Source organism: Fusarium odoratissimum (assembly GCF_000260195.1).
Source record: "Fusarium odoratissimum NRRL 54006 unplaced genomic scaffold supercont1.5, whole genome shotgun sequence".
Classification (NCBI taxonomy): Eukaryota; Fungi; Ascomycota; class Sordariomycetes; order Hypocreales; family Nectriaceae; genus Fusarium; species Fusarium odoratissimum.
Genome location: NW_022158691.1, coordinates 840,258 through 864,000, shown reverse-complemented (window position 1 = coordinate 864,000; position 23,743 = coordinate 840,258). Strand labels below are relative to the sequence as shown.

Here is a 23,743-nt window from a genome sequence, read left to right as displayed (position 1 = left end):
TAATAGATGCATGCATACATGCTTTGGAGATCGCAAATGCGGGGATAACATATGTCAATTTCCAGACCAGTTGGCAACATAATCGCCATGAATGATCTGAAGAGGCATCGGGTTCAACAAACTAGTACTAAGACAATTGTGTCGATGACAAGAGATAGAGGCAATCAATTTCGATCAGTAGATACACAATTGGCTTGATGTCAACCATCAGGAGCGAACAATTTTGAACAGATGTTGTCACAATCAAGACTGATGTTTTACTCTTTTTATTTTAGAGATCATGCTTTTGATCTCGGTCGTTATTCTGTGAGGCTTTCCCACCTCGTCATTATCATGCTAAATAAAACAAATCCCTTTTTGCTCGCTCAAATTCTTTTATGCAACTCCCACTCTAATTGTTGAGGTTGCCAATGGTAATAGACTTGATGTTTTGGTACTCAGCCATACCGTACAGACTGCCCTCCTTTCCGTAGCCGCTCTCCTTGACACCGCCAAAAGGTGCCTCAGCAGCACTGATCTTGCCTGTGTTGGCACCCACCATGCCGACTTGCAACTTGTGGGCAACCCGCATAACACGGCTGATGTCCTTGGAGAAGAAGTATCCAGCGAGACCGAACTCGGTGTCGTTGGCCAGACGGATGGCATCTTCCTCGGTCTCGAACTCAAAGACAGGGGCAAGGGGACCGAATGTCTCGTCCTTGGCGACGGCCATTTCTTGTGTGACGCCAGTGAGGACGGTGGGCTGGTGGAAGAATCCGGGGCTGTCGGGGGTGCTGCCGCCCGTGGCGATCTTGGCGCCCTTGGAGGTGGCATCGGCAATGTGCTCCTTGACCTTGTCGACAGCAGATTTGTTGACGAGGGGGCCTTGGGTGGTGGACTTGTCGAGACCGCCGCCCATCTTCAGGGCGTTGACCTTCTCGACGAGCTTGGCAGTGAACTCCTTGGCGACACTCTTCTGGACATAGAGTCGGTTGGCGCTGAAGATACGTTAGCTACGTCTTATCCTACACGGAGAATGTCTCGACTTACCAGACACAGGTTTGACCAGAGCATCGGAACTTGCAGAACATGGCGCCCTCGGCAGCGAGGTCAAGATCAGCATCCTCAAAGACAATGAAAGGAGCGTTTCCACCAAGCTCCAGGCTGACCTTCTTCAAGGTACCAGTAGCAAGCTTGGCAAGGTACTTTCCAACGCCAGTAGAACCAGTGAAAGATATCTTCTTGACGAGAGGGTTTGTGCACAGCTCAGTAGCAGCCTGGCGGTCGCGAGTGGGAAGAACCTGGATAGTGGCAGGAGGAAGGCCGGCCTCGATGGCGAGCTTGGTGAAAGCAAGAGCGGAGTAGGGAGTCTCGGAGGGGGGCTTGATGACGACGGAGCATCCGGCAGCCAGAGCGGGAGCGATCTTGCGGGTGATCATGGCGGCGGGGAAGTTCCAGGGGGTGATGATGCCGCAAACACCGACGGGCTCCCGGATAGTCATGAGGGTGGTATGAGGAGAGGATGAGGGAATGGTGACACCGTAGGATCGAGTGGCCTCCTCAGCGAACCAGGAGATGAAGCTGGCAGAATAGATAACCTCACCCAGGGCTTCAGCGTATGTCTTTCCGTTCTCGAGAGAGAGGATCTTGGCGACTAGAGGTCATGTTAAGTGTGCAATTGGAAGCATTTGAAGGAGACAACGTACGGTCCTCCTGGTGAGAGAGAACCAGGTCATACCACTTCCTCAGAAGGGCGCCACGGCTGGCACCAGTTGTGCTCTCAAAGTACTTTGTCTGGGCAGCATCGGCGCTCTTGATGGCAGTCTGGAAATCATCGAGCGTACAGTTGGCAACTTGGCCGAGGACGGTGGCAGTGGAGGGCTCTGAAGTTCCAATTAGCTTCTGGGCAATCGGTACTCATGATGACGGTGTCACGAACCGAAGACATCGAACTTGTTCTCCTTGGAGACCCATTTTCCATCGATGAAAGCATCCTGGATGAAAAGGCTCTTGTCCTTAAGCTGTTGAGTTCAATGTTAGCATCGCGAATCTCAATGAGGGGCAGATGAGGTGCCTCATGACTGAGGGGCACATACGCCAGCAATGACCTCCTTGTGGTAGCTCTCAGCCATTATGTCGGTGTTTTATGAATTTGACGATGAAGACTTCGCTCGAGTAAAAGAGAAGGAAAGGTCAAAGAATTGGAAGAGAAAGAAGTTGAGGGATAAGGGCCGAGCTACAAAAGAGTTCCGGTCTACGTCCAAGTAAATAAAAACGAAAAGATCCACGAGAGCTCCTAACAAACGTCACATGGGCGCGCTAAACCTTTATAACCCCACCGGCCGAGCCTGTCCTAACCGTTGAATTATGTCCGTATAGTGAAATATTGCTTCAATTGAGACCAGTCATGTCAAAGAACCTCCCAGTTCCGGTTCCAATTGGGGTCATGGAGCTGCGAGGTCGGGGATGTGGAGGGGAGGACCACTGTAAATCAAGCGATTCCTCACTGAAAGTACCCCTCTGGAGGAACCGGTAAAGACCGGGACCGGGCCGGGGTTGACTTACGGCTCCGGTAGTTGGAGATCGGGAATTAGAATCCGGCCCCGGGAACCCGAGGTGTTCATGGCCATGTAAGGAACTCGTGCATTTCTATTACTCTTTATGGGTTGGTATGCCGAGGTGGTTGTCAACTCGATTGGCTTCTGGGGCGAGTTTCTGGGGAAAACTGTGGAGATGGCTTCTCATCATGAGAAGCCTAGAAATTTGTCAAAGGTAGTTGGACTTCTCATGATGATGCTCCGGCATGGTTTGTCAGCATTTGTATGGAGAATTCCTGTACCGAAAGAGCCTGATGATCCCACGGAGCCGAAGTAGACATGGAGGTGTTTTGCAGGCCTCATAAACTACAACTCTTGGTTCGGTTGCTTGACCGGGCCGTGCTGGCAGGTTTGATGCACTCAGAATGCGACATGGCGGCTAGAATTCCAAGAGAAGAATCTTATCTCGGATCATCCTTAAGTAATGGTGTATTGCACTGCATAGTATCATTGCCACTACCGAGCATCTGAGACGTATAGTGATGCGATCATCCAGAGCACAGCGAACAAGATAGTGTCCAGAGCTGGCGAACAGTCCCTCAAGGTAAACCCACTTCCCCATTTGACCCCCGCCACCATGATGGATCGCGATGTTCTATTCTTGCGCCTCCCTTACTCCGACAGATTCCGGCAGCCAAATGCGATACTCCCTTACTAGCCATCGCGCGAAACTTCTTGATTAGGCAAGGCCGGTACACCTTCTTCCACAATCTGGGGAAATCACAATAATCAATTTAAGCATCCTTGACTTGTCCCTTCAGCGTGGGCGCATAAAATGAACTGCACTTACCTGCCAAGTTCATTCTAAGTTATCCTCAGCTTGTCTGATCATATATACCTTATGAGAGCAACCGTTTCTCACCTGAAATCGAGGTCTCGGGTTAGATTATATTCCCACGGATGCCCTGGCCCATCAGCACAAATCGAGTCCTCGTCGGCATGCAATTAGGTGCAAAGACGTTGGTCTGAGGGCTTGAACTGACAGTTAGGCTCTAAGGTACTCCAGATTGGACATAAACAGCTGTTGATTCACAAGTATCCCAAATTCCAAACTCGACTTTCGTGCAAGTCGCCTAGGAAACAGCATCGCCTCGGTACGCCTTGTCCAAGGTGACTTTACAGGCATCATTCTTCATTCTCTCTGCATCCCACATGACATATCCGATGCCTCTCAGCCCATAGATAAACCTCATTGGGGCAAAGGCATGATATCCTAAGCGATATCTCTCATGCGCATGATCATAGTGTATCTTCATCCATGTCTGTCTGGGTTGATCATCGGTAAACACATCGTCGGCGTCAACTTCCCTGGTTAGCTTGTCAATATCTTTGGCCCTCCAAACTCCGTTCTCCTCATTTGGCCTTCTTCCGCGGTTGAACTCCTCGAGATCTTCTTCAAGTCGGCTTTGGCAAGGGTTCGTAGCCCCACCAAGTGACGTTTGCCACTCTTGGTAGGTCGAGGCCTTGAGAAGCTGACTGAGACGAGGAAGACCGAGAGACAGCTGGGATGTCGTCAGTAAGCATAAAAAAAGCACATAGTGCCAGATAAGTGTTGCCGCTCACGCATTTCTGCTCCTCAAACGATTGGGTCTTTTCAGCTAGCCACTCGGTAAGATTGTCTCCCCATTGAAAGCCATTGACAACAACTTGCCGATAGGCTGGGGTCGCGGACAAGATGGTCAGCATGACTATATTCCGGGCGCAAGTTAGGATAGCTCATTTGGAGTCTGTATGTGAAGGACTTATTAGGATGTCAAGCTTACCACCAGTTAATCTCGTCTCAAGAAAGTCGTAAACACAGGCCAGTTGTTCATTGACCCATGGAGAATGCCGATCAAAGAACAGCTTTTTCAGTTCGTTGTCGGAGCTCAAATCTTCGTCTTCATCCTCGTCATAAGAAGGGAAAAGATTAATCTCCTGCTCCTTGTCGAGGAAAAGGTTTCGATATATCTGAAATCTATAAAATGCACGAGAGATACGATAGTATTCGCCAGGAGAGAGGCCGTGGTCACTTGCCATGGGCTCATCTTGGTTTACACCATGAAGCTTCCTCAAGGAACACAAAGCAAACTCATCCCTTAAGCCCGACAATGCATCATTGACTCTGGCAACCTCAAGGGCTTCACCTACAGTCAAGTGAATTTGACTGCCGTCCACATTTCGCATAGAATTGTTGTAGCAATGAGTCAGAAACTCTTCCACGCTTATACCACTTGTTTCCCTTACCGACGTTTGCGACTTGAATGCGGTAAAAGCCAACGGAAGCAAGTTGTCGGGAATGTGATTGCGAATGATATCCACAGGCAGACTTGGTGTATCCAAGAGAGCAGAGTAAAATATTCGATGGCTTAGTAGAATAGGAGGAAGCTCTTGGATGTTATCCAGCAGACGCAGAATATCAGCAATAAGATGAAGCGGCAAAGACAATATTGAAGCCATCGGGTGACATTGATGATGGACAACAATTGAACAGCATCGTGAGAAACATTGGGTTCATATAGCATACATAGGGAAATCTCGGGAGCATGCTGTCTCTGTAATGGCATGACATAGACGGTGACACGTTGATCAAAGCACATGAAGCTGACACTGTGGTGGTATTACTCTCAACTCGAGGTGGTCTTATTCCTCTCCCCACACTTGCAGCTCATCCTGGGGTTGAAACGCGGGGAGACGTACCGCACGTCTAAATTGTCGATCTTGATACGCTCCTGTTGCCGTAAGTTTACAGGGTCCAGTCATGATATGTCACATAGAAATAGGTAATGGATTCTTGCTTGGGTATCATGTCCTGAGATTCCTTATCTATTCTCGTGTGTGAAGAACGCAACAAAGCAAGCCAACTATATAGTAGCAAATTCTTTACACCACACCTTTTTGTCTAATCCGTTCAGTTCTCGTCATATTCTCATCAATGGTCACTCGCCAGAAGTAACACGAAAAATGGCGCATTTGCCATGCATCTAGTTGCGCGGACCAAAGTCCAACGACTTCTTCATCACCAGCGGCCCGCCAGGAATGATCGGCTCAGTCTCCTAGACTTCAGCAACAATCTCTTCGGGTATCTCTTTCATACAATCTTCCTTCTCAACCTCGATAGGAGGTACGACGATGCCAAACTTTTCGTAGGGGAAGTCAGCAAGGCTGAGCATGTACTCGGCCCAGCCATCGTCAATCTCACCAACCTGATGGAGATCGACTTCTCCAGCCTCACCAGTGCGCCCAGCGAGGACCTCAGCCTCGCGTCCATCGTACTCCTTCTTCAACATCGGGTGGGGGCACCAGATCACGCGCATACCGGCACGACGACCAGCCTCGACACCGGGGACTGAATCTTCGAAAACAAGACACTCCTCGGGGGTGATGGGTCGTTCGCCAGCAGGAAGGCTGTCGTTGATGGTCTTCAGAGCGAGAAGGAAGATGTCGGGCAGAGGCTTTCCACGGCCGGGAGTCAGGCGGGAATCGTCTCCAAGAACACGGCGGTGGGAAGGGAAAACAGCAAAAAGCTCCTCGAGGTGGTTTGTCTTGACACGGAAGTTGCCAAGATGAGAGCTAGTGGCCAGAGCGATGTGAACACGTTGAGGCTCACTGCTGGACTTGTCCTTAGCTTCAGTAGTAGCATCATCCTTGACCTCCCAGTATCGGGTTCGGCCTAGGTGGCCAAGCAAGTCGACGATGCCAGGGAGAGGCTTTGTGTGGGGAAACAGCTGCTTCTGGAGCATCGTGTTCTCGGCGACGTACTCTTCGGAGGTGATGGGGAGCTGGGCCCAGTCGTGAAAGATCTTATTGGCCTGAGGACCAGGGCGGCCCTGAAGCTTGGCCTTGATAGACCATGGGAGAGTTCCCTTGCCATACTTTTCGAGGATGATGTTGACACACTTGGTGTAGATGTCTTCGGTGTCGAGAAGGAGGCCGTCCATGTCGAAAAGACAGGCCCTAACAGGTGGGAAACTAGAGAGTGAGATCTGGTCAGTATAACGCTCGCGATCGAACAATGCTTGAATGTTAGTCAAGCAGAATAAACATACTCGGTACGAGGAGCCATTGCGTCTGGAAAAACCAAGAGTGTTGGAAGTAGGGAAAGCGGATGGGTATCGGGATGCGGTATCAGAACGAAAAAACACGGCAGATCAGAACTTGTTATAGTGAGGAGGTACGATTAGCAAGGGAGAGATTTAAGAAAAGAAAGACGAGGCGATCGCGAGATTTTGATAACGGAACAAGAACGGAACCTAACAAGCGCGGGGCAACTTTTTGCTCGCCGATCAGTAGTGAATCAACAGTGAATCATTCCGCTGAATACCCCGCGGCGGGGCAGTGTATTTCCACTAAGCCCACTGTAGCCTAGCAGATGATTAAGGTGGGCAGGACGGGCAGGAACCACATGGAATTCATTGAGGCTCGTGAGATTGTGCTTTTGATGTTTCTTCATTAAACATCCATTTGTTTCCGTCTCTCAACACAGCCAGTCCCCGCCACTTGCAATTAATTTTTGCAGTGTTTTGACTCATCCTGCTTGTATCAATAAGACAATTCTGTCTTTTTATTTCAGTGTTTGATCTTTGTCGTAATAATCATACGTCATTCGTCCTTGCCAACGAATATGAGCACAACCGAGCCTAGCAAAGATGATGTGGCCAAGTCGCCGGACGTCGAAAAAGCGAAAGACAACGCCGATTATGTAGATGGACAGGATCTAAAGTTCACACCAGAAGAGGAAGAAGTGAGTGGCCTCACTTTTTATCCCATCACTCTCTTTTACTTTGGTACCCAACCTCATCTACTAACACTTGCATGCAGGCTTTAGTGAAGGAGTCAACTGTGTCCAAAGAGGAGGCGAACACTTTGTTTTCTGCCAAGAAGTACCAAGAAGCTCTGGACAAATACGACGATGCAATCAACTCCTGTCCTAAATATCTACATTATCCACTCGCAGTCATCTACAGTAACATTGCCGCCTGCCATATCCAACTTGAGGATTGGAAGGAGGCCATAAAGTCAGCTTCTGACTCCCTTAAAGCGCTGGAGAAGCTTGAGCAGAGTGATCCTCGACTGGGCTCTGATGGCAAAAAGTCTGATGAAGAGAAAGAGAAGAAGGAAGACGACGATGTTGAAGAGGAGATAATCAGCAGTGGTGCTTCACGTGCCGCTCCAGTACCCAGTGCAGACGATGGGGAGCTCAAGGCACTTCAGGCCAATATTCAACGCATTCGATGCAAAGCTCTCATGCGAAGAGCCCGCGGTCGTTCAGAGGCTGGCGGTTGGCATAATCTTGCTGGTGCAGAAGAAGACTGTAAGGCACTTGCCGCCAAACCTGAAAGCTTGGCCCCGGCAGACCTTCGAGTAGTTCGGAAGCAATTACGAGACTTACCTCCTCGCGTCAAAGCAGCACAAGAGAAAGAGATGGGTGAGATGTGGGGTAAGCTGAAAGATCTTGGAAACGGCATCTTGAAGCCATTTGGATTGAGCACGAACAACTTCCAGATGGTCAAGGACGAGAAGACCGGAGGCTACAGTATGAATTTTCAGCCTGGGGGAAGCTCTTGAACGACGCAACGCGCTCCGTGAACATATCAGAGAATCTGCCCTGACATTCTATTGAACCGACAAACAAGACTCCAATTCCCGCAATATAGACAAAAGCAATAGATATCCCAACGCCGTCTATTTTACCCTTTATTCGCCATAAATATCTCATCTTCCAACTTTTGGCATGACAGGGCTTTCCTTGTCAACTAGGTACGTTCTGTGAGCTTTTGAGTCCCTACGATGTTGGTGGATCGAACGAGCTCGATCGACTTGGTGGCTCATACCAATTCTGGTACGGATGGTTGGGTAGCCTGAAATCGGCGAAGCTCAATGGGTTGACTGGTGGTTTCGTTCCCGCCGGGCCCATGACAGGCGGTGTCAAAATTCTCGACGGCGTCAAAGACATGGAGGCTCTTCGGGCCGCTGATATTACCGAATCTTGGCTGTTCTCTGTTTTCGGGCTCGAGGTGGGCATCTTCATACGCTCCCAACCCCATTCTCTCTTGAGCTCCATCTCGACGGCACCCAAGCGCCAGCCATTTGTGCTATTGAACCTATCAAGGATCTCGAGGACCTCATCTTGCTCGTTTGGATTCGTTAGCACAGCAGCTGCAATTGCCAAGCAACGGATCGCAACTATAGCAACCCCCTTGTCTGTGGTGTGGGCGACAATGCCGCAGACCTGATAGGCATGCTGCAGCTGCAAGAATCGCAGCCTCTCTGAAGACGCTGGAGATTCCAGGGGGTGTGTCTGTGAAAGGATACAATGCGCAGTGTGTGAAAGCAGCTGGCCAATTGTTGCCTCCCGCTGGATCATCCTAAGCACGGATTAACCACATGCTTCAGCAGTTGGGATGATATTTCACGTACCATATACCAGGAAATAGCGATTTGCTTGTCGATTTTTCCGCTTTTACATAACCAAAGGGACGCATCTTTCTCGGGCAATGGATGTTCCAACCATCACAGAGGTTTCTGAGCTCATGCCACTGCGAAAGACGATTTCTTACCCACATTTGTTCGTTTTGGGAACTAATCTCATCGGATCGTGACGCAGTCGCTCGGAAGTTTGCAACCTTTGCAATGATGTAGAGCGCACGGTGTACCCAGGTTTGTTCGTCCTCGTCCTCGTCACCCTGGTTATTGTTACGAGACCCAAGACTCATTCCCCATTCGTCGGGACTCCACGTTGTCTGCCAATTTGTTGCCAGGCAATTGAGAACTTCAATCCCTATGTTCAGCCAGAAGCAGGCCAGTCCAATCCCTGTACTCCTGGCATCCCATCCACATTCTCGCACAAGGGCTCGCGAACCTGCTATATGGCTCATACGCTGGGCAGGCTTTTCGCACATAATCTCGTATACGTTCAGAACGATCGCTGTCGTGGCACACTCGGCGGTATTTCGATCAGGGTTCTGGAGGCTTCGAAGAAGCTGCGTGGTTGCGGTATTGTAGTAGAACAGCGCTTTGTCATGATTCTCAGGGGCAGCCAGAGAAGTATGTTTGACACCACATGCAAGAAGGGCATTGAGGAGCATTGTCGACCTCAGAGCGTGATACGGAATGCTTCGGGTGAAATGTTTCTCCCGGTTGAACGAATCCATCCAAACAGCAACTTCTTCGACAAAGACTTGCATGTAATGAATTTCTTCGGCTGATGTCAATATGTTGCGGCCCACCGGTTCGTTGCTTTGGGTTGCTGAAGGTTGCACATGGTCATCCTGGAAGACTTGTTCGACAAGCGGTCTTTCTATTCGAGGCGGTGTGTCTATCTTGGGTATCACCAAGTTTTCGACCTCTTCAGTTGACGTTTGCTGTGCCAGAGGACGGTTCCTCATTGCCATGAGCTGCTCTGGAAATACTTCTGCTCGTGGGGTCACAACAGCCTTTGTCGATGACGATGGTGTGGCTATATGGGACGCGTCGCTCAGAGTCCCATGTTCATTCTCGTTAAGCTCAAGCTTGATACCGGTGTCTGCTTTGAATCTTGAATTTTCTGAAGGTTTGGCTGTGGCGTTATCCTGAGTATAGTTGAAACGATGTTGCGAACCAGGTTGAAGTCTATCAGCTGATGCATCTATATCTTGGATATTAGTTGCGGTGACTGAATTCACCACTTCTTGCCGGTCATCGCTATCGTCGACAATTTCAGAAGCGTACGGCGCATATCGTCCAAGTCCGCCCTGATATTCTGAAGCAATGTCTCGCGATTCATCTTGGAACTCGACTACGACTCGATTAGCACAAATCATTCATCTCGACCGGAAGCTCCGTACCTTCCCAGCCTCCAGGACTTGGTGTAGCAGTAGGCCGATGGAGGTTGATTTCCAGAAAGTTAAGACGTACTCCTCTCTTACATTCACGGCCTCGCTTCCGGCAGTTCATGCAATCGGGCACGGCTTCGTCACACTTGAGATGTCTCTCACGGCATGTAAGACATCCTGTTCGGACTCTTTTTCCTTTGACTGGAGTCGGATTTGACGTCGGCATGGGACTTTGAATAGTCATCTCTCTGGGATTTTCCATGGATAGACCTGTAGGGTCTTGGCTGATGTTCGGAGGTTCGGAGATCGGTGTCGCCCCCATATCTGAATGCCGCTGAACTTCAAGATCGAACATTTCAAAGTCGAGGTTGTTGTCGGTCGCATAGGGTCCTGGTGAATAACCTTGCCATTCCGCAGGGAACGGCATTGTCTGCCTTTCATTGGAGTCTTCATTTTGCATCGCCGCACCGAAACTGACACCAAGAACGGCGATGTCATGGGGGCTTGTTTGAGCAGACACTATAACCTACCTGGCTCTCTATAGGAGGCCAGGGCAGTGGTGTGGGATTTCCCGTTCAGAATGCTGAAGTAGACGGCACAGCTTTGGAGTTTTGGTGTTGCAGAATGAATGCTTTTGCTGTTACATTTGAGGCCAGATGACCGGCCACCTACAAGACGAAAGATTCTAGAAGATTGAACGGAAGCATGGAATGAAATCATTGCTTGGGCCAGGCCACGGCTTCTGGTCCGGTTTCCCTACCCCGGGCTCGGTATAGAAAACCGTCGCAGGTTCGGGATTGTCGTTGTGGCTCCACAGTCGGAGTAAGGACTAGGAGCGATAAGGCGGGGTGTGGTAATGGACGACCATGAACAAGAGAATGAACCGGACGGGACTTGATGAATATAAATTCAAGAGTGCATCGATGTCGGTCAGCATTAGGTGTCTGAGCTTCTCTAACAGCTGGATGTGCCCGCCAGTTTCCGAGCGCTACATCACGGTTATATGGCGAAATACCATCACCTTAACCAAGGTACGCAAGCCAATAATCACGGAGCGTACTCCGGCTGTCGTGCGAGTACAAGTAGCCTCTTCTCTCGGCTGTGATTCGGAGAGCAGGCTGACTGGTACTGAGACCATTACACCGGATGGCGTCTGTGTTCAATTTCAGTTCTGTCCTGTCTTATTATTAAGAACAGAAAGGAGTATGCGCTAAAAGAGGCATGATGATGCTGGACGCTACAAGAGTCAAGTGTCCGGCCATATGGCTCAACCTGCATGACAGATGCGTGCAAGACTATCCACCAAAGTTGGCGACGGAGCTTATAGGACAAAGCTGAAGTTGATTCCTTGAGGGAATTTGACTGTCACGTATGACTCCAGTGTTATATGTATGGATTACACATGTGGCGCCCAGGATTGATGAAACTCGGCTTACATGCCAATGCCTGAAATTACCGGAATCCGGAAGAGAGGGATGCTCGTGTTATGATCGAACATGGCTTCCATCCATCCGCAGGCTTCGCTTATTGAATCGGCTGTCAATGTCGCTCGTGCACCACGATGTCTTTTCCTACGGCAAGAGTCAGCCCCATCAGACGATGTACGATGCGAGTGAGCTACACGATTTGAGTGGCACGGGTACGCCCGAAATATACAACAATTTTGGAAATTCGGTTGTAAGTGATATAGGTAGGACGAAAGCAATAGCCCAAAATAGCTTGACAACCAATGGTAGCACATAAGAGTACGACCTCAAGAAAGTCTTGAGATGTTTCCAGTATGAAATATATAACATTTTTTAGGGACATATAAAATTTGTTCCTGCATGATGCTATGTACCTAGATTGTAGATACCTAGACTACCATGTAGTCTAAGTGTTTAGAAATTAATTCGCTGATCCGTTTGTCCGTATCGATCAGCCAGGCTATGTTGGCAATGGCCCAGCAATGAATTTGCCACCCTAGATCTCGTCCGAAACAACTCAGGATAGAATCAAACTCTTTGTACAACTGATATGCTCTCTGAGATGTGGTTAAATGGATTATTCATCAGTCTTAACATGGCCGACAGGCTAATGTTCATAGATCTGGGCTTCATACGATGATTGTCCCACAGCGACTTCTAGAAAACCAACCCAACTTAAGCAGCTTTCAATTCCTTACCATGACTACACATACTCATCAACAACATGGATCCTTCAACACCGACACCAAAATCCATATTGCGCGGACACAAATCTCAAGTTCACACGGCAGCATTTATTAGATCCAATGAGCGCCTCATTACTGGCGATGCGGATGGCTTCGTGGTGCTATGGGACCTCACAATAATGCGCCCACGAGCCGTTTGGCGCCCTCACGAAAAGGCTCTATTGGGTGTTGGCGGCTGGGGTGACGACAAAATCATCACGTAATTGCTCTCTTTAAAATCAGTAATGACTGGGAAATGGATTTACTGACAACAGTTTGCAGGCATGGTCGTGATTTAAAGCTCATAGTGTGGAAACTTGGCGAGGCAGATGAGGAGCATCTCAGCACAGCATTGCCAGTGGAAGAAGTGGCAACACCAAGACCGCAACCATGGATGCTACATCTCCTTGAGGTCAATACCTTGAATTTCTGTGCTTTCGCCATTTGTTCAAGTGCGCCTGGCTCCGTCGCTACCGCCTCTGAGGTGCTGATCGCGGTGCCTAATACTTTGCACTCAGACGCTGTATGGAGAACCTCTACCACATTGTGACCAGGGCTGATATTCATAGATCGACATCTACCAATTGCCTTCACAAAGACGGATTCATACAATCAAAGCTGGTGATAAAACGGGCATGGCCATGTGCCTTGCTCTCCTGCATCACAAAGACGCTCTCACGCTCATTGCTGCCTTTGAGAATGGTTACGCAACTGTGCACCGTCTTGAGTCCGACGACCAATGGGTCACAGCGTACCATTCCCAGGCCCATTCACAACCTGTCCTGTCGCTGAGCGTCTATAACGACTTTTTCATCACGTCCAGCGCCGACTCTATCATCGCCAAACATCCCATTCCTACCGATCTGTTCTTTCCTCTGCACGACACTGTACCTCCTGGAAGCACCAAGCGTGTAGTAGAGATAGTAGACGAAGAATCTAAGGGAAAGTCACTTCTATCTGCTGGCCTGACGTCTTCATCGTCACAGGGGCTGAAGCCTCCCCGTAAGGGCGTTGCGTGGAAAGATCCGCTCAAAGCTATCAACACCAAGCACTCCGGACAACAGAGTCTAGACATACGATCCGATGGAAGAATCTTTGCTACTGCAGGATGGGATTCTAAAGTGCGAGTGTACTCTACAAAAACCATGAAAGAGCTCGCTGTGTTAAAGTGGCATCAAGTCGGATGCTACGCCGTTACATTCGCTGATGTTAGGATATCGGATCAAACGGAGGAAGAAAACTCTACGTCTAACGATAACAAAGCCACGGGGAGTTCAAACACGCCGACGGGCTCGTTGATCCGAACAGGGCTCAGCGTCAAAGAGCAACGGATAGCTATAGCGAGAAAAACACATTGGATCGCAGTAGGTGCGAAAGACGGCAAGATTAGCTTATGGGATATTTATTAGCTATGTAAACCAGATCTTGCAGTGGATACCGCTTCGCTAGATGGATTCATAGCAAATTCCGTCCTGCTCTGTGAAGCGGGAAGGGAGCATCTCTTGACGAGATGTGATCGAAATGGGCCAACCTGACTTTCAAATAAACGTGCAAAAGCAAAAGTAACAACGCTGATAACTTGGATCCAAAATACGGTCAGTTCATGGTATCGTCAAACGTCTAATTGCGCCGTCAGCATTGTATATCCTGGCATAAGCCATAGATGCACTCACGATCATACTCCCAACATCCTCTGTCCGCGTGCCGCACTTGTCTGTGACTGACATAAGCGAGAACCGTACACTTGAAATATTTTATGGACGAGAGCCCACCATCATTAGACGAGTCGCCGACTTGTTTCCATTTGACAACTCGGACCATATCCTGATCACCCACGCGGTAACGAGCGCATCGCGAAGTTCCTGGGTCATCTCTGCTGTAACGAATAGACTTATATGGCCTTGTTCATCCTGGATTTCTCTCGCTATTATGTCGCTGTAGCAGTCTCTCCACTCGTATGCGACGCCTTTACTCCGCGATTCGCAAGCTTCGTACAGTACACCATCAGCTCGAAACTTACGACCTGGCCCTCTCACCATCCGCTCGAACCGAAAGCCTTTGAGCTGTCGCAGAATATTACCGGAGCGAAAACATGACACCCCAAAGCTTGTCAGCGCTCGTTGTGAGGTAGCTTCGGCATGGTACGGAAAAGACGGGAACTCGGCAGCAGTGGGATGCTTGAGATCGAATAGGTGCCGGTTTTTTAGCACGACCTGGGGCAGACCGGCGGATGTCTTTGTAACGGGATCTATGCGCTCGACTTTGACATTGCGATCGTTATCGTGGAGGTAGCTGATGTCGTGGGAGAATTCGTAGAGTGGAGGGTCTTGGGGGTCGGTCGAGTAGATGAAGCGTCCTGCGATGAAGAGCGTTGCAGGGCCGAGAATTGAATCTTTAGGGCGGGTTATAGTGGTGGGGGTTGTGTAGTTGGGAGCAGCAGTGGTATCGTAGGAGGGCAACTCCAAGTCGGAATAGTTGGGTGGAGGCAGAGCCGACATTTTTGGATATTGTGATGATCGATAACGGATGATAGATTGATTAGGACTAAATTCAATGAAATAAATAGGGAACTAAATAATGCAGCTGTCGCGTGCAGTCAGTCACTGTATACAGGGCTTCTAAAGCTGCTATGACGTGTATCACTACTAGGGGCGGCAACGACGGGCAAAGCCATACTGTAGCCTCACAAGCGGAGATCAGTGGGCTCATAACTAAGACTTCGCCTCAAATCAGTTTCACAAGGCTCAATAACAGCGTACTTTAGCGCAATATTGACTGGTCATTGGTGCATCCTGGTATTTGTAATAATCCTTCATAAATACGACGATAATACGCCCAAACTCCTATTCCACAGACCCCTGTCATATGCTCAGAGTTTCACACACTTTTCAGCTTACAGACGAGAACCAAGGTTGACGTGTACGGACTTTGTGTTGCTGTACGCCTCGAGGCCAGCCTCACCGAGCTCACGACCGATACCGCTCTGCTTGACACCACCGAAGGGGATGTAGGGTTCGCTGTCTTGTGTGCTGTTAATCCAGACCATACCGGCCTCGATCTCAGCAGCGACGCGGTGCGCGCGCTCGACGTCCTTGGTGAAGACAGCTGCGCCAAGACCGTATGTAGAGTCGTTGGCGAGCTTGAGAGCCTCCTCTTCGCTGCTGAACTTGGTGATGACAACGACAGGGCCGAAAATCTCCTCGCGGAAGACTCGCATTTGGTGGTGCACGTCGCCGAAGACGGTGGGCTGGACGAAGAAGCCCTTCTTGGAGGCATCGACAGGCTGGCCACCAGCGAGCAGAGTAGCGCCTTCAGACTTTCCAATCTTTATATACTCAAGAATACGGTCGTACTGCTGTCGAGAGACTTGGGGACCCTGATAGGTCTCGGAATCCCATTGGTGGCCGACCTTGCTGACAGTCTTGGTGGTCTCGATGAATCTCTGGACAAATTCGTCGTAGACCTTGTCCTGAACCAACAGGCGAGAAGTGGCTGTGCAGATCTGGCCCTGGTTGGACATGATGCCCATGTGTGACCACTTGACAGCCTCATCGAGGTCACAGTCGGAGAAGACCAAGAGAGGCGACTTGCCACCCGTCTCAAGGGTAATGTTCTTGAGGGTCTTGGAGGCCATCTCCATGATCTTAGCACCCGTAGCAGTTGAGCCAGTGAAGGCAACCTTCTCAACAAGAGGGTGCTGGACCAGGGGAGGACCGGCCTCGCCACCATAACCGTTGAGAGCGTTGAAAACACCAGGAGGGAATCCGACGTCCTTGAAAGCCTGACCGAGGAGAAGGATGCTTAGTGGTGTTTGCTCAGCGGCCTTCATAACGATGGTGTTACCGCATGCTAGCGCAGGACCGATCTTCCAGGCGGCCATGGCGAGAGGGTAGTTCCAGGGGATGATCTGGGCGACTACACCGAGGGGTTGGCGGAGAGTGTATGCGAGCTTGTTGGGGTTGGCGGTGATGGTTTGTCCCGTGATCTTGTCGGCCCAGCCGGCGTAGTAGCGGATAGTGTTGATGACCTCGACAACGTCGCCGCCCTCAGCATCGGCGTAAATCTTACCTGGCATTGTGTCAGTGATTCGTAAATCAAGCGTTTGGTAGTGCTATCTTACCATTGTCCCAGGCCTCAGAGGTAGCGAACATCTGTGTGCGCTCCTCAATGTAGTCGGCGAGCTTGTTCATAAGAGCGCCTCGCTGAGGAGGGGGCATCTTCTTCCATGAGGGTGCATGGAAAGCGGCATGGGCGGCCTTCACAGCCTTATCTACATCGTCGGCACTGGCTGCGTGAACTGTGGCGATTTCCTTCTCGGTGCTGGGAGGATATCATATTAGCTTGAGTTTCGAAGACTGTAGAGAAGCCTACTCACGCAGGGTCGATGGATGTAATCTTTTGCTTCGATGAGCCAGGAACAAACTCGTTGTTGATGAAGAGACCGGTCGGCTGCTTATACTTGACGCCGTTGGGGGCCTCGAGGTTCACGAACAAGTCCGACATGTTGCTGAAGCGTTTCTGTGTAGTTGTGATAGATCGGCCAAGAGGAGATAATGAGAGTCGACACAGCGATTGTGTTGAGGGTCGAGATAGAGCAGGATACACTGAACGACAGAAACCAACGAGTGGAAGTCTCGATGCAAGGGCAGCGCCCATCTTCTTATAGCTCCTCAGAGACATGGCTGGAGACTGGAGGCTTGAGAGGGGTAGCTCGGGATCCAATCCAACCCAACACCTCCAACTTGAGTCTAGCTAGGTAAGTATGTACTGTATCTGTTTCTCAACTGTATCACCTGCATCCCCCACAGTCAATGGCCTCGAGAGTTACTCTCTTGAGCAATTGATAAGCTTCAGAAGCTCTGGCAAATGTGCAATCCTTTGCCTCGTTTCGGTAAAGGTCATCTACGCCGCCGGCGGATGATTGAGGGGCCGGCAATTGGAGCTGTGGTTCAACGTCATGAAACCGCTTAGACCTTACTGATTGAGTTTAGTTGGACTATTGCCCAGATCAGGTAAAAAGACACGAAGCGAGGCGAGGCGAGCCAGCCTGGCCAGCTTGGCGATCATGACAGCTCTTATCGATAGCAGCTACCGAGGTTGGGGATTATGAAAAGTCAATTGACTTGGTGGTGAGCTCTCTCTGGTTATGATGCGCCTGGATGTTATAAGCGCTTCTCTGGTGATGGAGGGTTGGCTTACTTCACTACCTTATTCTGCCATTTGAATTAGCCGTCAAAAGATCCTATGTGTTGCTGAGAGTATCGGTTCGTACAGTGTCTTCTCGCCAATTCATGGACCGGCATCATTCCCGGACCGCATAACTCACCGCATATGGTATAGTGGCCAAGATGTCGAGCAGTTGTCCTGGAGAGTATCATGCCCCACAAGGCTGCCTGTCAAGTTGAAGCTGGGATGGATGTTAATCGAGAGGATCTTCACGTCGGTCTCAACGATATATCAAAAAGACTGTTTGTTTTGTAGGGATAAATTCCTTTCCGAAAAGACGTATTAACATATCACCTCATCCTGTTGATTCCAACACCATCTTACCAATGTCGACTTTAGCCGCCATCATTATCGAATCCAAAGTCTCCGATCAAAGTCTCCGACATGTGAGATCAGATTCTGATCATTGAAGAGCTTATTTATCAGAAACTACCCCTCTTAAGGTCGGTTCCAAGATGATCTCCAACCAACCCCTCTGTGGCTTCGTCAGCAGAAAAGCTTGGCCCTCCAATACCAACAGAGCCGCTTGGATATGGCCTCATATCAGTGCATCTGCACTTGCAAACTCCGCCAGCTTTGGTCCGCCATGGTCCGTCATTCGTCCGTGAACACGATTGCGGAATGACAATTCATCCCTTTCTTACAATAACAAAGAACCACCGAGGACTTGTCCGCGGATAAGAAACGAGGCACGCAAATGATGTGACTGGCGGGTGATCACCCTCGACTCTGTTCTTGGTATGCCTAGGGTCTGCGACCAATTCCTGGAGAATCATCACCTCTAGCCTCTAGGTCGTTGGGTGTTTAGGCGCTTTGATAGGACTGGTATTGCAAGATTCTCCCAGCAGGATGCTGACGGGTGAGATAAGATGATGCCAACAAACGTGGGCTAAATCCGAGACCCTTGGTGTCTTGCAGTCCCTGATGCAGCATCATTTTCCCTATGAGTCTTAACTCCGGGGCTACCGAAGGGCCGTCAGACTTGATCTTACTGTACACTCCGCGTATTCAAGTTTGGCTGTGCTTCTTAGCTGGTAAACTTGAGTTGGCGATATTTTATTACGTCTTATTTGGCTAATTAGGCACTTAATCGTTCCCTTCTCGGTCAAGTGAGTCATCAAATTGACATTATCTGACCCTCTCGTGCGTGCAAAATTCTCCATCTCAGTGTTGAGATGCTGTTGTTTCAAACCGAAGATTATGCCAAGCGTTATGCGGGACCACTATGAGGTTAACTGACTTCGGGCCAAGTCTCCGTGTAAGCGATCCCAACAGGACGGATAACCTAGATCCTTGACAAGATATCGACTTACACCGAATCTTCTCATAGTGAACAACAACAACAACACGTGGCATAAATTGGCTCTATCATCACAACTTATCCTCTTTTGAGATTGCTTATTTGGAAACAGCGTCTTTTATCCGCCTGTTCGGACCAATATTGTCACAGATAGTTTCAGATTCCATCAACGCCACAAACATGCAGCTCATTTTCGGCACAATAACGCTCCATAAGCTAAAACATCGTGCACTTCAGAATGAGTATGAGCAAGGCCCCGTCATTAAGGCTCATTCAGATGTCCGCAGGTACTGGCGAGCGTTTCATTGTTAGCGTCGGAGTCTTGGCTGGTTCAAGCCCAATTGGGCTTACGAGATATCATCATGGAGGGTGTAGGCGCGGACATGTGGTGGAGTCCGCCACTCCGCAGCCTCTTTACTGGCTGGTTGCTTTGTCTTATGCCCGGCCGTTATGCTGACAGCCCATACTATGCGCAGCACTGTGATGCGATATCGTTATGCTTGGGGCGGATTTTGTGCAGGGCCTTGAGCTTAACTCCTGGGACCAGAAAAGTCAGACAGTTAGTGAGATGAGATTATCTCATTGTTCTCGTAGGTTATAAAGATAGTCGTATCTCGCTGTCAACCAAAATGTGTCAGTCTTTCAGAGCATTGAGACCAGCTTTCGAGCACTTATACAATATCTACCCCTTTTTCTCAGGGTCAGAAACTTCGATATAAGCTTAATTCAACACGATCTATAGGCTTAAGCTTATAGGTAAACGAAAATCAGACGCCATGTCTGCCGAACCAAAAAAGCTCGAGGTCCCTGCGACCACAGATCGCCCCGAGTCTACAACTTCAACACTTCGAGGAGAGGATGTTCAGGAGAAGAAGGAGGGGAAACAGGATGAAGATGTTGAGGCCGGCACAGTCTCAGGTAACAACGACAGTGATGAGGTTGACGAAGATGAATATCCTACCGGCATTAACATGTTCTTCATTGTTCTTGCTCTTGTCATGGCAGTATTTCTCTTCTCCCTTGACTTGGTAAGTCACGCCTCCATCACAAGCCAACATTCAGAGAGCTAATATGGAGGGTGCAATAGACTATTGTGGCAACGGCTATTCCCAAGATCACTGATGAGTTCAAGGGTCTTGACAAGGTCGGATGGTATGGTGCTGCTTTCTTCATGACTGTCGGTGCTTTCCAGTCAACTTGTAAGTCACAAAGCCTTAGCCCCTTTTTCCCCAAACTTGTCGCTAACATTATCAAAGGGGGTAAAATCTACAAGTACTTCCCCCTGAAGACATCCTTCATCGTCGCCATTCTCATCTTCGAGCTCGGTTCTGTCATCTGCGGTGCCGCTCCCAATGCCGAAGCCCTCATCACTGGTCGAGCCATCGCCGGCGTTGGCGGTGCTGGTCTAGGTGCTGGCGCTTACACCATCATCGGTTTCTCTGCTCCTCCTAAGAAGCGACCTGCTTTCACTGGTATCATTGGTGCCGCCTACGGTATCGCTAGTGTCATCGGACCTCTCCTTGGTGGTGCCTTCACTGATCACGTCTCTTGGCGATGGTGTTTCTACATCAACCTCCCCATCGGAGGACTCTCTGCCGGCATCATCTTCTTGTTCTTCAAGACTCCCCGTGCTGCTATTCCCGTCAAGGCCCCTCTTCTTGAGAAGTTCCTTCAGATGGACCCCCTTGGAATTGTTCTGATGATGGGCCTCACCATCTCGTATATTCTCGCTGTTCAGTACGGAGGACAGGCTCACGCTTGGGACTCCTCTGTTGTTATCGGTCTGCTCGTTGGATGGGTCGCCATCTCCATCGTCTGGGCCATCTCCTGTTATGTTCAGGGTGAGCGATCCATGATTCCTGTCCGCATCCTCAAGAACCGCACCGTCTGGGTTATGAGCGCCTTTGCTTTCATCTTTGCCGGTTCTTTCTTCCTCGCCATCTACTACATCCCCATCTACTTCCAGTCTGTTCACAACGCTTCTCCTACCAGCAGTGGTGTTCGTAACTTGCCTCTTATTCTCGCGGTCACTTTCGCCACTATTATCAGTGGAGGTCTTGTTACTGCTACTGGCTTCTACCAGCCTCTCCTCATCGGCGGTGCTGCCCTTGCGACTGTTGGTGCTGGTCTGTTGTACCTCCTTGATGTTGACACTTCTACTGGAAAGTGGATTGGCTACCAAATCATTGCTGGTGTCGGCTGGGGTGTTGCCTTCCAGATTCCCATGATTGCTGTCCAGGGTACTGTTGACCCCAAGGATCTTGCTTCTGCTACCGGTATTCTTCTATGTAAGTTCTCTCTGCTGGTGTTCGTCGAGAACAAATAGCTAACTGTATATAGTCTTCCAGGGTCTTGGCGGTGCCTATATCGTCTCTGCGGGGCAGGCTGCCTTTGTCAACCAGATGCTCCTCAATATTGGCGAGAATGCTCCTCAAATCAGCAAGGGACGATTGATTCTCACTGGAGCTACCGCTCTTCGTGAATCCTTCAATTCTCAAGAACTTCCTATCGTCATTGACGGTTACATGAAGGGCTTACATATCGTCTTCGCCATGGCTATTGCCTTTACTGGCTTCTCATTCTTGATCAGCTTGCTCACTCGCTGGAACAAGCTTAAGCTTGAGAACCTTACTGGCGGTGCCGCTTAGAATTCCCCTCCCTTTGAAGTTTCATTGATGTGATAGAATCGTGGGTATGGAGGGTATAAGTTTGAGAAGACCGCCTTACGGGTCGTGATGGACAATGAATGCCCAAGTTGAGCCTTGGATTTCAACACATAGAATGGTGGCCAGGTTATGATCGGAGCCAAGACAATCTCCTATTTTAGACGTCTCAATAATATAGATAATGTTTTACTTACCTTTGATCGGCCGTTTCCAACACCCAGTATTCTAATGAACACGATATCAGTTCCCCATGTTACGTCTGTCATGTTCTTTCCAGATATTTTAAGACTACTTGTCGATATCTACACAACAGCTTCTAGACGCCTTCGTCTAAAAGCCGAGAGAAGCGATTTAATATGTTCAAGACTTATCACTCCCAACGTGAAGTGATATCTACGATTCATCTAGTCATTAATAATAATTACAGAGTCTTGAGTATATGTATTAGAGTCAAAAAAATTTGTCGGACTTGATATCCATTGAGTATCACTAACGTAGTCGATGTCGCTTTGCATTGCATTTTGAAGCAAGTGGTGTGGGTACAGGGTAACCGCCTTTCACATTCCCCCAACGTCAACTCCAAAAAAGTTACCCCAGCCATCTCCAACTCCACCAAGAATTCCGACTCGAACCGTCCTCAAAACTCCGCGGCAGAAACCATCACGAGAGTTTACTGCGCCCACTAACGATGGTATATTTCAGCATTGACTGAAATCTTCGTTCTTTCTTTATTTCTTACCTCTTGAATATTCGAATTGTCAACACAATGCTTCCTCTACGCTTCCTCCGACATCGCCCGCCCTTTGCGACCTTCATCCGTACGGCTTCTTCTTGCTCGACTTCCTCCCGCCTCGAGACCCTGGCCAAGTCTCCGATCCGTGTTCTCCGATCCGTTGAAGCTGTCCGTCGCTGGCGTAACCCTCATGTCGTGAATCACCGATCAGTCGGCCTCGTGCCCACTATGGGCGCTCTTCACGAGGGCCATCTGGCGTTGATACGCGCCGCTGCCAAGGAGAATCATCATGTTGTCGTGAGCATATATGTCAATCCGGCGCAATTTGGCATAAAAGAAGACCTATCATCATATCCAGTCACCTGGGATGAAGACGCAAAGAAGCTGGCTGCACTGGATAGAGAACTTGCAGACGATGGAGGAAACTTGGGTCGCATCTCTGCTGTGTTTGCGCCAACGACACCAGAGATGTACCCCAGCGGCTTTCCAGGCCAGGAAGTTAATAGTAAAGGAAGCTTTGTTACAATCACGCCCGTTGGGGAAGTATTGGAGGGTGCCAGCAGACCAACATTCTTCCGAGGTGTTGCGACAGTGTGCTTAAAGCTATTCAACATTGTCCAGCCCGAGCGTGTGTACTTTGGTCAGAAGGACGTCCAACAAACAGTTGTCATCCGTCGAATGGTTAAGGATTTCATCCTGCCCATGGAGGTTGTCGTTGAACCCACACAACGTGAACTCGATGGCCTTGCTTTGAGTTCTCGGAATGTGTATCTTGGACCAAGACGAAGAGCTGTCGCTACAGTGCTTCCCCATGCCCTATTTACCGCTGCCGACGTATACAACACTAAGGCTTCGCGCAAGAGAGAAGATATTCTTGGCGCCGCACACAATTTTATCGATGCTACGGCATCCCGCCAATCCACGCTTCCTCCCACAGAACGTGTGCTCTTCGAGGTCGACTACATATCTCTGGCAGATCCAGAAACATTAGTGGAAATCGATGAGGTTGATCCATCGCGCGGAGCTGTTATGAGCGCAGCGATTAAGATGTTACCAGTGGAGCAGGCTCAGAAAGGCGAGGACCTGGGCTTCAGTGGAGGTCCAGCGGTACGTTTGATAGACAATATCATCCTCAAGCCCCAAGAGCCTAAGGATTCATAGACGCTGGTAATATGAGAAATGAAACCTAAAAAGTATACCCGAACAGACCTCGACTGTTCAAAAAACGAGCCTATAACATCGGGCTAGCTAGGGGAGG

At 49.5% G+C, this 23,743-nt stretch overlaps 11 protein-coding genes across 17 annotated transcripts; 5 read left to right on the top strand and 6 right to left on the bottom strand.

The window, feature by feature from the left end:
* Positions 1-124: 124 nt before the first annotated feature.
* FOIG_04234 (succinate-semialdehyde dehydrogenase (NADP+)) lies at positions 125-2,525 on the bottom strand. Its single transcript, XM_031202377.1, has 5 exons — positions 2,076-2,525; positions 1,919-2,000; positions 1,686-1,862; positions 1,030-1,633; positions 125-977 (listed from the first exon to the last, which is right to left on the bottom strand). The coding sequence occupies exons 1-5, from the start codon at positions 2,109-2,111 to the stop codon at positions 392-394; spliced, it is 1,485 nt and encodes a 494-aa protein (XP_031067824.1). The 5' UTR covers positions 2,112-2,525; the 3' UTR covers positions 125-391.
* A 115-nt stretch (positions 2,526-2,640) lies between these two features.
* FOIG_04233 (uncharacterized protein) lies at positions 2,641-2,853 on the top strand (the record flags this gene model as incomplete). Its single annotated transcript, XM_031202376.1, has 1 exon — positions 2,641-2,853. One exon carries the CDS (start codon positions 2,641-2,643, stop codon positions 2,851-2,853), a length of 213 nt encoding a protein of 70 aa, XP_031067823.1.
* A 103-nt stretch (positions 2,854-2,956) lies between these two features.
* On the bottom strand, positions 2,957-5,173 carry FOIG_04232 (uncharacterized protein). Of its 4 annotated transcripts, XM_031202375.1 has the most exons (4): positions 4,340-5,173; positions 4,228-4,264; positions 4,140-4,174; positions 2,980-4,078 (listed from the first exon to the last, which is right to left on the bottom strand). In XM_031202375.1, exons 1-3 carry the CDS (start codon positions 5,013-5,015, stop codon positions 4,171-4,173), a joined length of 717 nt encoding a protein of 238 aa, XP_031067822.1. In that variant the 5' UTR covers positions 5,016-5,173; the 3' UTR covers positions 2,980-4,078; positions 4,140-4,170. The 4 variants fall into 4 exon arrangements, with proteins under 4 accessions (XP_031067819.1, XP_031067822.1, XP_031067821.1 ...); XM_031202372.1 differs by having other exon boundaries at positions 2,957-4,078; positions 4,140-4,264; XM_031202374.1 differs by having other exon boundaries at positions 4,140-5,173.
* A 150-nt stretch (positions 5,174-5,323) lies between these two features.
* Positions 5,324-12,202, top strand: FOIG_04229 (uncharacterized protein). Of its 2 annotated transcripts, XM_031202368.1 has the most exons (3): positions 5,324-5,637; positions 5,706-7,299; positions 7,377-12,202. In XM_031202368.1, exons 2-3 carry the CDS (start codon positions 7,180-7,182, stop codon positions 8,121-8,123), a joined length of 867 nt encoding a protein of 288 aa, XP_031067815.1. In that variant the 5' UTR covers positions 5,324-5,637; positions 5,706-7,179; the 3' UTR covers positions 8,124-12,202. The 2 variants fall into 2 exon arrangements, with proteins under 2 accessions (XP_031067815.1, XP_031067814.1); XM_031202367.1 differs by having other exon boundaries at positions 5,324-7,299.
* On the bottom strand, positions 5,338-6,919 carry FOIG_04231 (uncharacterized protein). Its single transcript, XM_031202371.1, has 2 exons — positions 6,605-6,919; positions 5,338-6,527 (listed from the first exon to the last, which is right to left on the bottom strand). The coding sequence occupies exons 1-2, from the start codon at positions 6,619-6,621 to the stop codon at positions 5,612-5,614; spliced, it is 933 nt and encodes a 310-aa protein (XP_031067818.1). The 5' UTR covers positions 6,622-6,919; the 3' UTR covers positions 5,338-5,611.
* On the bottom strand, positions 7,631-12,170 carry FOIG_04230 (uncharacterized protein). Of its 2 annotated transcripts, XM_031202369.1 has the most exons (3): positions 10,382-10,890; positions 8,976-10,332; positions 8,013-8,923 (listed from the first exon to the last, which is right to left on the bottom strand). In XM_031202369.1, the coding sequence occupies exons 1-3, from the start codon at positions 10,827-10,829 to the stop codon at positions 8,341-8,343; spliced, it is 2,388 nt and encodes a 795-aa protein (XP_031067816.1). In that variant the 5' UTR covers positions 10,830-10,890; the 3' UTR covers positions 8,013-8,340. The 2 variants fall into 2 exon arrangements, with proteins under 2 accessions (XP_031067817.1, XP_031067816.1); XM_031202370.1 differs by having other exon boundaries at positions 7,631-10,332; positions 10,382-12,170.
* Positions 12,203-12,337: 135 nt separating the features above from the next.
* FOIG_04227 (uncharacterized protein) lies at positions 12,338-16,702 on the top strand. Of its 2 annotated transcripts, XM_031202364.1 has the most exons (3): positions 12,338-12,780; positions 12,843-13,083; positions 13,130-16,702. In XM_031202364.1, the coding sequence occupies exons 1-3, from the start codon at positions 12,560-12,562 to the stop codon at positions 13,967-13,969; spliced, it is 1,302 nt and encodes a 433-aa protein (XP_031067811.1). In that variant the 5' UTR covers positions 12,338-12,559; the 3' UTR covers positions 13,970-16,702. The 2 variants fall into 2 exon arrangements, with proteins under 2 accessions (XP_031067811.1, XP_031067812.1); XM_031202365.1 differs by having other exon boundaries at positions 12,338-13,083.
* Positions 14,315-15,058, bottom strand: FOIG_04228 (uncharacterized protein; the record flags this gene model as incomplete). Its single annotated transcript, XM_031202366.1, has 1 exon — positions 14,315-15,058. One exon carries the CDS (start codon positions 15,056-15,058, stop codon positions 14,315-14,317), a length of 744 nt encoding a protein of 247 aa, XP_031067813.1.
* On the bottom strand, positions 15,454-17,240 carry FOIG_04226 (aldehyde dehydrogenase (NAD+); the record flags this gene model as incomplete). Its single annotated transcript, XM_031202363.1, has 3 exons — positions 15,454-16,628; positions 16,681-16,880; positions 16,936-17,240. 3 exons carry the CDS (start codon positions 17,238-17,240, stop codon positions 15,454-15,456), a joined length of 1,680 nt encoding a protein of 559 aa, XP_031067810.1.
* A 2,622-nt stretch (positions 17,241-19,862) lies between these two features.
* On the top strand, positions 19,863-21,945 carry FOIG_04225 (uncharacterized protein; the record flags this gene model as incomplete). The annotated part of the gene is made up of 4 exons (XM_031202362.1): positions 19,863-20,114; positions 20,174-20,285; positions 20,343-21,374; positions 21,427-21,945. The coding sequence occupies 4 exons, from the start codon at positions 19,863-19,865 to the stop codon at positions 21,732-21,734; spliced, it is 1,704 nt and encodes a 567-aa protein (XP_031067809.1). The 3' UTR covers positions 21,735-21,945.
* A 408-nt stretch (positions 21,946-22,353) lies between these two features.
* FOIG_04224 (pantoate-beta-alanine ligase) lies at positions 22,354-23,738 on the top strand. Its single transcript, XM_031202361.1, has one exon. It carries the CDS (start codon positions 22,519-22,521, stop codon positions 23,644-23,646), a length of 1,128 nt encoding a protein of 375 aa, XP_031067808.1. The 5' UTR covers positions 22,354-22,518; the 3' UTR covers positions 23,647-23,738.
* Positions 23,739-23,743: the final 5 nt, after the last annotated feature.

Excerpts from the sequence above, each read along its gene's own strand:
- FOIG_04232 (XM_031202372.1), bottom strand. The coding sequence starts at position 5,015 with ATGGCTTCAATATTGTCTTTGCCGCTTCATCTTATTGCTGATATTCTG. Across the intron at positions 4,265-4,339 it reads TGAGACGAGATTAACTGGTG|TCATGCTGACCATCTTGTCC; the intron begins GTAAGCTTGACA and ends CCCGGAATATAG. Across the intron at positions 4,079-4,139 it reads CGTTTGAGGAGCAGAAATGC|CTGTCTCTCGGTCTTCCTCG; the intron begins GTGAGCGGCAAC and ends ACGACATCCCAG.
- FOIG_04230 (XM_031202369.1), bottom strand. The coding sequence starts at position 10,829 with ATGCAAAATGAAGACTCCAATGAAAGGCAGACAATGCCGTTCCCTGCG. Across the intron at positions 10,333-10,381 it reads AAGTCCTGGAGGCTGGGAAG|TCGAGTTCCAAGATGAATCG; the intron begins GTACGGAGCTTC and ends ATCGAGTCGTAG. Across the intron at positions 8,924-8,975 it reads TCGCTATTTCCTGGTATATG|GATGATCCAGCGGGAGGCAA; the intron begins GTACGTGAAATA and ends ATCCGTGCTTAG.
- FOIG_04229 (XM_031202368.1), top strand. The coding sequence starts at position 7,180 with ATGAGCACAACCGAGCCTAGCAAAGATGATGTGGCCAAGTCGCCGGAC. Across the intron at positions 7,300-7,376 it reads TCACACCAGAAGAGGAAGAA|GCTTTAGTGAAGGAGTCAAC; the intron begins GTGAGTGGCCTC and ends ACTTGCATGCAG.
- FOIG_04227 (XM_031202364.1), top strand. The coding sequence starts at position 12,560 with ATGGATCCTTCAACACCGACACCAAAATCCATATTGCGCGGACACAAA. Across the intron at positions 12,781-12,842 it reads GGTGACGACAAAATCATCAC|GCATGGTCGTGATTTAAAGC; the intron begins GTAATTGCTCTC and ends AACAGTTTGCAG. Across the intron at positions 13,084-13,129 it reads ATACTTTGCACTCAGACGCT|ATCGACATCTACCAATTGCC; the intron begins GTATGGAGAACC and ends TGATATTCATAG.
- FOIG_04224 (XM_031202361.1), top strand. The coding sequence starts at position 22,519 with ATGCTTCCTCTACGCTTCCTCCGACATCGCCCGCCCTTTGCGACCTTC.
- FOIG_04234 (XM_031202377.1), bottom strand. The coding sequence starts at position 2,111 with ATGGCTGAGAGCTACCACAAGGAGGTCATTGCTGGC. Across the intron at positions 1,863-1,918 it reads GAACAAGTTCGATGTCTTCG|AGCCCTCCACTGCCACCGTC; the intron begins GTTCGTGACACC and ends TTGGAACTTCAG. Across the intron at positions 1,634-1,685 it reads TCTCTCTCACCAGGAGGACC|TCGCCAAGATCCTCTCTCTC; the intron begins GTACGTTGTCTC and ends CATGACCTCTAG.